Below are 13,679 nucleotides of genomic sequence, written 5' to 3' on the forward strand. Positions count from 1 at the left end.
TGCGTTTCGACTTCACTACTGTTTTGGTACTGCTAAATACTCTACACATTGCCCTAAGCGCTTTAACACAGCCTATCTGCTGTGTGAAATAGAACAGCAAACATTGGAATATCAGAGCAGAAACTTATACCAGCCATTATAAGCCCAGAGCCTCCCCTTTGTTTTCATTCGAGCACTCAACATTGCAGTGTTCTAATGTGCATTAACGCTATTAGTTTGTGAATTATATGGAGCAAGAACACATTGGGTGAGATGACACATTCAATGACAAATGCCAATTATTGTGAGAAAGCCTTCTTTAATCACATAAGTTCTTGTGTGATGTCTATATTTTGCAGCAGTAGGCTCCAAAGCCTTATAGACCACACCTAACCTAGGATGCTATCACACCTCCTCCCCTACACAAGCCACCATGAGGTCCTACCAGCCTCCTCCCCATCTGAGATCAAAAGCCCCCTGCTCTGTGTTAGTCCTCCAAGCCCTTCTTAGCCTGTCACCATCATCATGTGTATCCTGTTCCTCATCCCTTCCCAATACCCACCACACCACCAATTCACAATTCTGGAACTACTGATCCTACACCTAGTCCCTTTTTACCTTTAGCCCTTTGCTCCATATAGTTCCTCTGGACATACCTCTAGCCCATAGCCTTCCTGTTTCCCCTGCTCTTAAGCCTCCTCAGCTGGCCTGTGCACCCAGTCTCCCCAACCTTCTCTACCTGCTAACGCCATCCTACAATCTTTAAGTAACAATTACCCAACTCTCCTTCCTCTCAAATTGACTGCAGGTGTCCTCCCATCCTCATCCCTAGCCCAGCCACCCTATCGATGGACTACCCACTGTAAATACCTGAGGAATGGCCCAATGATGGGGCCTGCCGCAGAGCGCCCCCACTTTCGAAGACATTTGAGAGGGTTCAGAAGACTCATAAATATTGATTGGCCCAAAACCGGTCCGGCCATTGCACATTCCCTGGTCATCCCCCACCAGCCCTCTAGAAATCTCCGCTCTAGTTCTACTTTCCGCGCCTCCACCAGGAAAGTCCGGAGGGCCAAATGGGGTGGACTCTCATTCTCCTTGAATGCCTCCAACCTCTGGAACCGGCTTCCTCTCTCCCTACGCGCTGAGCCAAACCTGTTGGCTTTCCGCAAGCTCCTCAAAACCCACCTTCTAACGGTCTGCCTTCCACATGCGATCATAAGCGCAACGAGGCCTCAGGGTAGCAACGCGCTCTACAAAACTATTTCATTTCATTTAATTTCATTCCCTCCCTAGAGGACGCGGAACTGGCTTTGTTTGCCATAAAGAGAAACGGAACTTTCCCAAGTTTGAAGTCTACATGTATTTGTTTTGCATACCCAGTTGCACATTGAACAGGTTGCTCTCAAGCACTGGTTCAGGGGCTTTGCTGACTTACTTCTCCTTTCCTAGGCAGACGCCACGTCTTCCAGTTTTGCGAAAACCAATGACATTGAAGTCTCCAGAGATGCCTCCAAGCCAACCATCATTAACGTCAACATCAATGATCCCTCATGCCTGGCCTCCCTGCTAGAGCGAGTCAAGACAGCAATGAGGAGGCGGCCATCTGCCAAGGATGGTGACTCCGTGTCCAGGGGGGAGCAGAAGGTGCTGGGGGTACGTGAGTAATCATATATCTATGTTTTTTTATGAGGACCAATCTAGTGTGCAACAGAGATAGGAGATGTAAGAATATCTCAGTACTGTTCATGATGGTGGAGAATGATCTGGTTGGTGAATCCTATTGTTTTGTGCTGGGGTGTCTTCTGCAGAGGCCAGTCCTCAAGACCTTTCTTAATTGCAGGAGGGCTCTTCATATGGATGTTGTTCTAGATCTTGGAACATAGATGGAGAAGGCCAGTTCTGTGGGTTTCTCTTTTTTGCAGTTCTTTATTTCCAGGAATGCAATCTTCTATGCTAATATTTCCTGAGGTAGTTATTTTCTCGCCCAGGTCAGCATTGGTGTAATTTCTTGTGGTCACCTATGCGGTGCAGCCGGTTCTGATGATTAAATGTACTTGGACATGGAGTTGGTGTTGTTCCTTCATGGTGGAGGTGATGAGGTTGAACATCTTCAAGCTTTTGATCAGCTCTGCCTCAATCAATCAGGGAATTTTGAAGTGCGCTAGTCACCGTTGAGGGTCTCAAGGCATTTGGGGGGAGGGGCAGCTTGGGTCAGTCAAAGAGTCAGGTCTTGAGGGTCTTCCTGAAGATGTGCAGGGTGGGGGCGCATCTGATGCTGATCGGGAGCTCGTTCCAGGTCTTGGCCACGATGTAGGAGAAATTTCTTCCACCTGTTCTTGTTCTGCGGAAGCACGATGGTTTGGCGAAGCATGGTCGGCGGATTGGAGGATTCCCTTGGGTACGTGGAAGGAGATTCTATCGTTGAGGTATTGGGGTCTGGTGCTGTGGAGGCATTTGTAGGCGTGGGTGAGTATCTTGAAAGTTACTCTCTTCTAGACGGGGAGCCAGTGGAGATTTCACAGGTGTTGGGTGATGTGTTTGTATCTAGGGATCATGCAGAGGACGAGTCTGGCTGTGGTGTTCTGTATGGTCTGGAGTTTGCAGAGCAGAGACTTGTTGAACCCTGCATAGAGGTCATTTCCGTAGTCCAATCTGCTGTGTATAATGAGGTGTCTGGAAGGCTTTGCAACAGCATGTCTACAATGCTGAGACAATTAAAGTTTTATCTCGTGTGATGAAATCAGTTTCACTGAGACAGGGGTTGACGTTCTTCAGAAGGTATACATCATACTTACCTGCCTTGGTTGTATCGCCAATGTGTTCTTCGAAGGAGAGTTTGGCATCAAAGTTGTTTCCAAGTAATTGTGTGTTGAGCTTTAATTGGCAGCAACATAGTCCACAATAATTTCAGAAAGACAGGCTTGAGTTTGGAGATGATTGGGGCTTTCGGCAAATAGGAGGAATTGTAATTTTGTCAGATTTACCTTTCGGTAGGCTCTGGGCTTCTGTTTCTAAGTGAGATCAGGGTAGATCTTGAAATGCCGAATGTCTTGTGAAATCAGGCTGGGTCTGGTGGCTTAGCGGACTAATTTTCCGGCTGTAAGGGCCTGTGTTTGACCTTATGGTCACAGATTCAAATCCCGGCGCGTCCACTTAGCCTTTCATCCCTCTGTGAGTGATAAAATATGTACCATCGTGGCTGGTTACAATAAACATGTGCTATTCAGCACCACGATACCCTTCTGGGTGACCGCGTGGTTTACAAAAACATGTTTTGTTATGAAGAAGATCTTTTACGTTTGAGTGGCCTCCATTGAGAATTGTCATAAGACAGCTGGTCTTTTGAGAATGGGAGGGAATATTAAGCAGTCGAGAAGAGAAAAGGATAGGGTTGGGATGCCACAGATGCTGCCATGTAAGGCGAATACGCAGGCACTTTCAAGAAGCGACATGTCTTAAGAGGACACGGTATCCAGAGGTGGTTGAAGGACCAGGGATGCTGCGAGCAATCTCACCTGATGTTTGTCTCCGCAGGCCGTACTGATCATCATTGGAGCGTTCTGCCTCGCCGTTGGTGTTATCGTTTGTTTCTATGAAGAAGGCTTCGTGTTCCGGACTGGGTCTGGATTCTGGACAGGGATTCTGGTGAGTAAATTGTGATAGGAAGCAAGACAAAGGGAAAGGGTTTTTAGGGGAGTAAGCTGGAAGGCATCATTGCTAGCGGCATGCACTCTTTACCGCTTCTTACTTTTACGATGCTGAAGTTACCACGCAGGTAAGTACCATACATGCAATTTCCAGGCACTTTTACTACGCAGGTAAGTGTATTTTTAGGTGAATTTAAGCGACCTAGGGGCATATGAACAAGGGCATTATCTCTGCTTTTTTGGCTTTAAAAGCCAAAAAAAGCAGAGATAGTCTTTTCGCCCTATTTACAAGTGGGTGCCAACATGCATTAGTGCATGTTAGCACCCTTTTACCCGACGCCTCCCTTTGCATCTCTAATGGGATGCAAAGTGGGCGTCACTGGGCAGTACAACCTTGCAAATATCGTTGATATGGACATTGTGATATTTAAAAGGCTGCCCCAGCATTTAAGCAGATGTACGTTTTTGGGAGAAAACCCCTGTTTTCGCCAAAAACTAACATCTGCTAAAATGCAGACTTACCTATCCCTAACATTGGGGGTGGATTATGCTGATACAACCAAAAAAAAAAAAAAAAAAAAACACCGGGTAGTATCAGCAAAGTTATCTCCGTTAAAACCAGCGATGTTCCCTGCAAAATGGCGATTTCCCCGCTATCGCTGGAATATTTATCGCCCTGGAGAAACGTGTTGTTAATAACGCGCTACCAGCGCAATAAATTCCAGAGATAGACGGCGATAAATAAAAAAGCGCTAAGCGCGCTTTGCATTATTTGTCACCGTCCCTTGATGATATGCCCCCTGCCCTTTTCTATAATAGTCCACATATGAAAACAAAGCGAGGGATGAGAAAGCCGGCATCTGCACAGGCTTGGGACACAATAGTCACTGAATTTAGAGGCACCAAGACTAAAGACAAACAATCTATCCATTGAACAGTGAAAAAAATATGCTAAACTTCTAGGGAAATGGTGAAGGGGGGTGACCAGGAAGCCCAAACATAATCCAACATATGCAGACACTATATTTGCACCCCAGGTCCCCACCAAAAACTGATAACACAATCAGAGTTACGCATATATGAACAAATAACAAAATCAAAGACAACATACTGAGAATGTTTTTTTTATGTTTATAGAAGAATAATCTTTAACTTTCTTATAAGGCAATACCTTTTTGTATAAACAGAAGCGATCTCAAATGGAAAAATCTTCTTTGTCAAATACTTGAAAATATTACCAGAAACCGCGTCAGTGAAGTGGTTTGAGGGCCTTACCTTGACAATAGTGTTGAGTAAGTCATCTTCAGATATCACCAAATATGAGACCTCATCTTCAGTTCATGTTGGGATCAGCTGAAGTTTCAGATATTAGAGGCAAGGGGCCCGATTCACAGAATGAACTTAAGAATCAATCCTAAACTTACTACTATTTTGATATTCACAGAATGCACTTACTACTTTTGGCATTCACAGAATGAATTTACTACTTTTGGCATTCACAGAATGAACTTACTACTTTTGGTATTCACAGAAGTTAGGATTTTGTCTTAAAACAGACTTAAGTTAGGATTTTGTCTTAAGTCTGTCTTAAGTTTGTCTTAAGACAAACTTAAGACAAAATCCTAACTTATGTGAATACCAAAAGTAGTAAGTGCATTCTGTGAATACCAAAATAGTAGTAAATTTAGGATTGAGTCTTAAGTTTATTCTGTGAATCGGGCCCAAGTAGGGCTCAATGGATTCCAGTTCTCATTATACAACTTTACAAAATCTTCACATTTAAATCTGGAGTCAGGAACGATAATGGCAGATGAGATCAAAGAATAATCTTACAACATGAGAGAGACACTGCTATTGAATGCATCTTATAAATGCTTAATGTGGAAGGACTTTACTCTATAAATGTTCCCTGTAGGTGCATCTAACTACTGTGAGATTAGTCAACCCAGAGAATGAAGGGGCTTTTCTTAATTTATTCCACAAACCACTTAATAATTCTGTTTCTTCAAATAAGTTTTTGGAGTACATAGGAGCAGAGGGCTTTGGTCTCTTCTTTTTACATTTAAGAACAATAAAGTCATCCAGAAGGTCCTTTGTGCAAACACTGTAATTCACAGTGGAGAAATACACACTTTTTCATCAGGGCAGGGAGTTTGAAGGGCTTTCCGTTCCTTAATCTCCAGGGGGTTGATGGCAAGGTTTGTTGTGGCATGAAACCATGACAAATCTTTTGTAATGTTGCATTTTGTAATGTATGAAGAATAAAGGGAACGGAATCAATTAATGTTTTTGGATAGAATGTATGTGTGTTTGTATAAGTTACTTCCTTGGTGAGACCCCACCCTAAAGTGAGCAGATAATTCTTTGTTCCAAGTTTTCATGTGTTAACTTTTGTCTTTTCTTCGCAGTTCATGCTGTCTGGGGCTGCATCGATCGTTGGCGAGAAGCGTGCTGGCAAGCCATGGGTAATCAGTCTCTTCTGGGATTGAGCTCTGTCCAATTGAGCACCTGTGATCTCTGGAGAACCTCAGTCACCCTCTCTGCACACGGATTCTGAGGATGCCCCAGTGGTCCCTTGTGTGGGGTACCCCAGCATGGTCTGTGCTGCCTGGACACTGCATGCTGGGTCTGGCTGCAGGAACCTCATCCACTCTCCCAACAGCATCTGACTCATGAGTGTTGTTTGTCATCAAGCACTTGACCAGTCTTAGGGCCCTGCCCTGTTATTGAAGCTTTCGACTTAGTGCGTGCCCCCTGCTGTGATCCTCTTACAGCTTTTACTTCCCCTGACAGTTGCTTATCCCAAATGTTTTCCCTTTTTTCGTTTTCCTAGACTAATCTCTTCGCCTCATGGAAAGTTTTCCTAAATGAATCACTTTGAATGATCCCCTTGTTTGTCGTTGGCTTATTCTGAAGTCACCGTTCAGCCCTCCTTGCCAACCGCATGTCCTGCACTCACTGCGTATTGTGTGTTTATCACTTAAACTCACTCCCTTCATGCTGGGTTCAGTTTATGCTCATTTATTCACCCTCAATATTACCCCCTCACCTGTCCCTAGTTTCTTTCCTCTTCACCCACTCACCCTTCTTCCTGTGAGCTCCATATCTTGCACCACCTTTGTTACTTCACTTGAAGACCCACTGAACATGTTCCCAATGTCAACACGTTCAATCTCTTTGAATGAGTTCTCATCCTCGCCTGTACTTGTTTTGATGTAAGTCTTTTTGAGTGACCACAGTGCCTCATCGGTCCATTCATGTAGAGCGTGTGTCCCTGCCTTTCTTGAGCCTCATATTGAGTCTCTTTGGGTGAGCCCAATGTCCTCTCCTGTCCTTGAGCCTCATATTGAGTCTCTTCGAGTGTGCCCAATGTCCTCTCCTGTCCTTGAGCCTCATATTGAGTCTCTTCGAGTGTGCCCAATGTCCTCTCCTGTCCTTGAGCCTCATATTGAGTCTCTTTGGGTGAGCCCAATATCCTCTGCTGTCCTTGAGTCTCATTTTGAGTCTCTTTGGGTGAGCTCAGTGAGCCTGCCTCCCTTGCCTGTCTTTGGGTTCACAATGAGTCTCTTTGAGTGAGCTTGCCTCCCTCGCCTGTCTTTGGGTTCACATTGAGTCTCTTTGAGTGAACCTGCCTCCCTCGCCTGTCCATGGGTTCACATTGAGGGTCTTTGAGTGAACCTGCCTCCCTCGCCTGTCCATGGGTTCACATTGAGTCTCTTTGAGTGAGCGTGCCTTCCTCGCCTGTCTTTGGGTTCACATTGAGTCTCTTTGAGTGAGCGTGCCTCCCTCGCCTGTCTTTGGGTTCACATTGAGTCTCTTTGAGTGAGCGTGCCTCCCTCGCCTGTCTTTGGGTTCACATTGAGTCTCTTTGAGTGAGCCTGCCTCCCTCGCCTGTCTTTGGGTTCACATTGAGGCTCTTTGAGTGAGCGTGCCTCCCTCGCCTGTCCTTGGGTTCACATTGAGGCTCTTGGAGTGAGCCTGCCTCCCTCACCTATCCATGGGTTCACATTGAGTCTCTTTGAGTGAGCCTGCCTCCCTCGCCTGTCTTTGGGTTCACACTGCGGCTCTTTGAGTGAGCCTGCCTCCCTCACCTGTCTTTGGGTTCACATTGAGTCTCTTTGAGTGAGCCTGCCTCCCTCGCTTGTCCTTGGGTTCACATTGAGGGTCTTTGAGTGAGCCAGCCTCCATCGCCTGTATTTGGGTTCACATTGAGTCTCTTTGAGTAAGGCTGCCTCCCTCGCCTATCCATGGGTACACATTGAGTCTCTTTGAGTGAGCCTGCCTCCATCACCTGTCTTTGGGGTCACATTGAGTCTCTTTGAGTGAGCGTGCCTCCCTCGCCAGTCTTTGGGTTCACATTGAGTCTCTTTGAGTGAGCGTGCCTCCCTCGCCTGTCCTTGGGTTCATATTGAGTCTCTTTGAGTGAGCCTGCCTCCATCACCTGTCTTTGGGTTCACATTGAGTCTCTTTGAGTGAGCCTGCCTCCATCACCTGTCTTTGGGTTCACATTGAGTCTCTTTGAGTGAGCCTGCCTCTCTCGTCTGTCTTTGGGTTCACATTGAGTCTCTTTGAGTGAGCCTGCCTCTCTCGCCTGTCCTTGGGTTCACATTGAGTCTCTTTTAGTGAGCGTGCCTCTCTTGTCTGTCCTTGGGTTCATATGAGTCTCTTTGAGTGAGCGTGCCTCCCTTCCCTGTCCTTGGGTTCACATTGAGTGTCTTTGAGTGAGCGTGCCTCCCTCGCCTGTCCTTGGGTTCACATTGAGTTTCTTTGGGTGAGCGTGAGTCTCTCGTCTGTCCTTGGGTTCACATTGAGTATCTTTGAGTGAGCCTGCCTCTCTCGTCTGTCTTTGGGTTCATATTGAGACTTTGAGTGAGCCTGCTTCCCGTGCCTTTCCTTAGGTTCACATTGAGGCTCTTGGAGTGAGCCTGCCTCCATCACCTGTCCTTGGGTTCACATTGAGGGTCTTTGAGTGAACCTGCCTCCCTCGCCTGTCCATGGGTTCACATTGAGGGTCTTTGAGTGAGACTGCCTCCCTTGCCTGTCCTTAGGTTAACATTGAGGCTCTTTGAGTGAGCCTGCCTCCATCGCCTGTCTTTGGGTTCATATTGAGACTTTGAGTGAACCTGCCTCCCTCGCCTGTCCATGGGTTCACATTGAGTCTCTTTGAGTGAGCGTGCCTTCCTCGCCTGTCTTTGGGTTCACATTGAGTCTCTTTGAGTGAGCGTGCCACCCTCGCCTGTCTTAGGGTTCCGTTTGAGTCTCTTTGAGTGAGCCTGCCTCCCTCGCCTGTCCATGGGTTCACATTGAGTCTCTTTGAGTGAGCTTGCCTCCCTAGCCTGTCCTTGGGTTCACATTGAGTCTCTTTGAGTGAGCTTGCCTCCCTAGCCTGTCCTTGGATTCATATCGAGTCTCTTTGAGTGAGCGTGCCTCTCTTGTCTGTCCTTGGGTTCATATGAGTCTCTTTGAGTCAGCGTGCCTCCCTCGCCTGTCCTTGGGTTCACATTGAGTCTCTTTGAGTGAGCGTGCCTCTCTTGTCTGTCCTTGGGTTCATATGAGTCTCTTTGAGTGAGCGTGCCTCCCTCGCCTGTCCTTGGGTTCACATTGAGTCTCTTTGAGTGAGCCTGCCTCTCTCATCTGTCTTTGGGTTCACATTGAGTCTCTTTGAGTGAGCCTGCCTCCATCACCTGTACTTGGGTTCACATTGAGTCTCTTTGAGTGAACCTGCCTCCCTTGCCTGTCCTTGGGTTCACATGGAGCCTCTTTGAGTGAGCGTGCCTCCCTCGCCTGTCTTCAGGTTCACATTGAGTCTCTTTGAGTGAGCCTGCCTCCCTCGCTTGTCCTTGGGTTCACATTGAGTCTCTTTGAGTGAGCCTGCCTCTCTCGTCTGTCTTTGGGTTCACATTGAGTCTCTTTGAGTGAGCCTGCCTCCATCACCTGTACTTGGGTTCACATTGAGTCTCTTTGAGTGAACCTGCCTCCCTTGCCTGTCCTTGGGTTCACATGGAGTCTCTTTGAGTGAGCGTGCCTCCCTCGCCTGTCTTCAGGTTCACATTGAGTCTCTTTGAGTGAGCCTGCCTCCCTCGCCTGTGCTTGAGTTCACATTGAGTCTCTTTGAGTGAGCGTGCCTCCATCACCTGTCTTTGGGTTCACATGGAGTCTCTTTGAGTGAGCGTGCCTCCCTCGCCTGTCTTCAGGTTCACATTGAGTCTCTTTGAGTGAGCCTGCCTCCCTCGCTTGTCCTTGGGTTCACATTGAGTCTCTCTGAGTGAGCCTGCCTCCCTCGCCTGTGCTTGGGTTCACATTGAGTCTCTTTGAGTGAGCCTGCCTTCCACACCTGTCCTTGTTATGTTATGTTAAATGGAGTTTTGTAAAGCGCTCAGCTACTCAGACAGTGTGTCCCGGCGCTGACAGACCCAAAGAAAATAGCACAGAACAGGGACCTAGGGGAATTATTGGTAGAACAGCCATGTCTTGAGTTCTTTTCTAAATGACATTAAGTAGTCCATCTTCCTTAACGACACTGGAAGATAGCGTTCCAGGCCTTAGGCGCCAAATGTTTAAAGGAACGGCCTCCGATCCGGGCCCGTCTAATGGGCGGAGTCATAGCTAACGCTCAAGAAGCTGAGCGCAAGGCTCTGGCGGGGTGGTGGAAGCCAATCCTGCTCCTCAGATATCGTGCGTCCTTGGGTTCATGCTTAGTCTCTTTGAGTGAGCCTGCCTCTCTTGCCTGTCCTTAGGTTCACATTGAGGCTCTTTGAGTGAGCCTGCCTCCATCGCCTGTCTTTGGGTTCATATTGAGACTTTGAGTGAGCCTGCCTCCCGTGCCTTTCCTTAGGTTCACATTGAGGCTCTTGGAGTGAGCCTGCCTCCATCACCTGTCCTTGGGTTCACATTGAGGGTCTTTGAGTGAACCTGCCTCCCTAGCCTGTCCATGGGTTCACATTGCGTCTCTTTGAGTGAGCGTGCCTTCCTCGCCTGTCTTTGGGTTCACATTTAGTCTCTTTGAGTGAGCGTGCCACCCTCGCCTGTCTTAGGGTTCCGTTTGAGTCTCTTTGAGTGAGCCTGCCTCCCTTGCCTGTCCTTAGGTTCACACTGAGTCTCTTTGAGTGAGCTTGCCTCCCTAGCCTGTCCTTGGGTTCACATTGAGTTTCTTTGAGTGAGCTTGCCTCCCTCGCCTGCCCTTGGGTTCATATTGAGTCTCTTTGAGTGAGCCTGCCTCCCTTGCCTGTCCTTGGGTTAACATTGAGTCTCTTTGACTGAGCCTGCCTCCCTTGCCTGTCCATGGGTTCACATTGAGTCTCTTTGACTGAGCGTGCCTCCCTTGCCTGTCCTTTTTGTTCACATTGAGGCTCTTTGAGTGAGCCTGCCTCCCTCACCTGTCCTTGGGTTCACATTGAGTCTCTTTGAGTGAGCCTGCCTCCCTTGCCTGTCCCTGGGTTCACATTGAGTCTCTTCGAGTGAGCCTGCCTCCCTTGCCTGTCCTTTTGTTCACATTGAGGCTCTTTGAGTGAGCCTGCCTCCCTCACCTGTCCTTGGGTTCACATTGAGACTCTTTGAGTGAGCCTGCCTCCATCGCCTGTCTTTGGGTTCACATTGAGACTCTTTGAGTGAGGCTGCCTCCATCGCCTGTCCTTGGGTTCACATTGAGTGTCTTTGAGTGAGCCTGCCTCCTTTGCCTGTCCTTTTGTTCACATTGAGGCTCTTTGAGTGAGCCTGCCTCCATCGCCTGTCCTTGGGTTCACATTGAGTCTCTTTGAGTGAGCCTGCCTCCCTTGCCTGTCTTTGGGTTCACACTGAGGCTCTTTGAGTGAGCCTGCCAACCATCACCTGTCCTTGGGTTCACATTGAGTCTCTTTGATTGAGCCTGCCTTCCTCGCCTGTCCTTGGGTTCACATTGAGTCTCTTTGAGTGAGCCTGCCTCCCTTGACTGTCTTTGGGTTCACACTGAGCCTCTTTGAGTGAGCCTGCCTCCATCACCTGTCCTTGGGTTCACATTGAGTCTCTTTGAATAAGCGTGCCTCCCTCGCCTGTCCTTGGGTTCACATTGAGTCTCTTTGAGTGAGCTTGCCTCCCTCGCCTGTCCTTGGGTTCACATTGAGTCTCTTTGAGTGAGCTTGCCTCCCTCGCCTGTCTTTGGGTTCACATTGAGTCTCTTTGAGTGAGCGTGCCTCCCTTGCCTGTCCTTTTGTTCACATTGAGTCTCTTTGAGTGAGCCTGCCTCCCTCGCCTGTCTTTGGGTTCACACTGCGGCTCTATGAGTGAGCCTGCCTCCCTCACCTGTCTTTGGGTTCACATTGAGTCTCTTTGAGTGAGCCTGCCTCCCTCGCCTGTCCTTGGGTTCATATTGAGTCTCTTTGAGTGAGCCTGCCTCCATCACCTGTCTTTGGGTTCACATTGAGTCTCTTTGAGTGAGCCTGCCTCCATCACCTGTCTTTGGGTTCACATTGAGTCTCTTTGAGTGAGCCTGCCTCTCTCGTCTGTCTTTGGGTTCACATTGAGTCTCTTTGAGTGAGTCTGCGTCTCTCGCCTGTCCTTGGGTTCACATTGAGTCTCTTTTAGTGAGCGTGCCTCTCTTGTCTGTCCTTGGGTTCATATGAGTCTCTTTGAGTGAGCGTGCCTCCCTTCCCTGTCCTTGGGTTCACATTGAGTGTCTTTGAGTGAGCGTGCCTCCCTCGCCTGTCCTTGGGTTCACATTGAGTTTCTTTGGGTGAGCGTGAGTCTCTCGTCTGTCCTTGGGTTCACATTGAGTATCTTTGAGTGAGCCTGCCTCTCTCGTCTGTCTTTGGGTTCATATTGAGACTTTGAGTGAGCCTGCTTCCCGTGCCTTTCCTTAGGTTCACATTGAGGCTCTTGGAGTGAGCCTGCCTCCATCACCTGTCCTTGGGTTCACATTGAGGGTCTTTGAGTGAACCTGCCTCCCTCGCCTGTCCATGGGTTCACATTGAGGGTCTTTGAGTGAGACTGCCTCCCTTGCCTGTCCTTAGGTTAACATTAAGGCTCTTTGAGTGAGCCTGCCTCCATCGCCTGTCTTTGGGTTCATATTGAGACTTTGAGTGAACCTGCCTCCCTCGCCTGTCCATGGGTTCACATTGAGTCTCTTTGAGTGAGCGTGCCTTCCTCGTCTGTCTTTGGGTTCACATTGAGTCTCTTTGAGTGAGCGTGCCACCCTCGCCTGTCTTAGGGTTCCGTTTGAGTCTCTTTGAGTGAGCCTGCCTCCCTCGCCTGTCCATGGGTTCACATTGAGTCTCTTTGAGTGAGCTTGCCTCCCTAGCCTGTCCTTGGGTTCACATTGAGTCTCTTTGAGTGAGCTTGCCTCCCTAGCCTGTCCTTGGATTCATATCGAGTCTCTTTGAGTGAGCGTGCCTCTCTTGTCTGTCCTTGGGTTCATATGAGTCTCTTTGAGTCAGCGTGCCTCCCTCGCCTGTCCTTGGGTTCACATTGAGTCTCTTTGAGTGAGCGTGCCTCTCTTGTCTGTCCTTGCGTTCATATGAGTCTCTTTGAGTGAGCGTGCCTCCCTCGCCTGTCCTTGGGTTCACATTGAGTCTCTTTGAGTGAGCCTGCCTCTCTCGTCTGTCTTTGGGTTCACATTGAGTCTCTTTGAGTGAGCCTGCCTCCATCACCTGTACTTGGGTTCACATTGAGTCTCTTTGAGTGAACCTGCCTCCCTTGCCTGTCCTTGGGTTCACATGGAGCCTCTTTGAGTGAGCGTGCCTCCCTCGCCTGTCTTCAGGTTCACATTGAGTCTCTTTGAGTGAGCCTGCCTCCCTCGCTTGTCCTTGGGTTCACATTGAGTCTCTTTGAGTGAGCCTGCCTCTCTCGTCTGTCTTTGGGTTCACATTGAGTCTCTTTGAGTGAGCCTGCCTCCATCACCTGTACTTGGGTTCACATTGAGTCTCTTTGAGTGAACCTGCCTCCCTTGCCTGTCCTTGGGTTCACATGGAGTCTCTTTGAGTGAGCGTGCCTCCCTCGCCTGTCTTCAGGTTCACATTGAGTCTCTTTGAGTGAGCCTGCCTCCCTCGCCTGTGCTTGAGTTCACATTGAGTCTCTTTG

General features: G+C 48.4%; 1 protein-coding gene across 1 annotated transcript in view; it reads left to right on the forward strand.

The window, feature by feature from the left end:
- LOC144767112 (transmembrane protein 176B-like) overlaps positions 1 to 13,679 on the forward strand; it is an 80,941-nt gene that overhangs the window by 20,430 nt on the left and 46,832 nt on the right. Inside the window, exons 5-7 of the mRNA XM_078650717.1 lie at positions 1,432 to 1,635; positions 3,517 to 3,627; positions 6,038 to 6,094. Of these exons, the coding sequence (XP_078506843.1) occupies positions 1,432 to 1,635; positions 3,517 to 3,627; positions 6,038 to 6,094 (372 nt within the window). The remainder of the gene's footprint in view (positions 1 to 1,431; positions 1,636 to 3,516; positions 3,628 to 6,037; positions 6,095 to 13,679) is intronic.

The sequence above is a fragment of the Lissotriton helveticus genome, chromosome 1_1, assembly GCF_964261635.1.
Source record: "Lissotriton helveticus chromosome 1_1, aLisHel1.1, whole genome shotgun sequence".
In the NCBI taxonomy this organism is placed as follows: domain Eukaryota; kingdom Metazoa; phylum Chordata; class Amphibia; order Caudata; family Salamandridae; genus Lissotriton; species Lissotriton helveticus.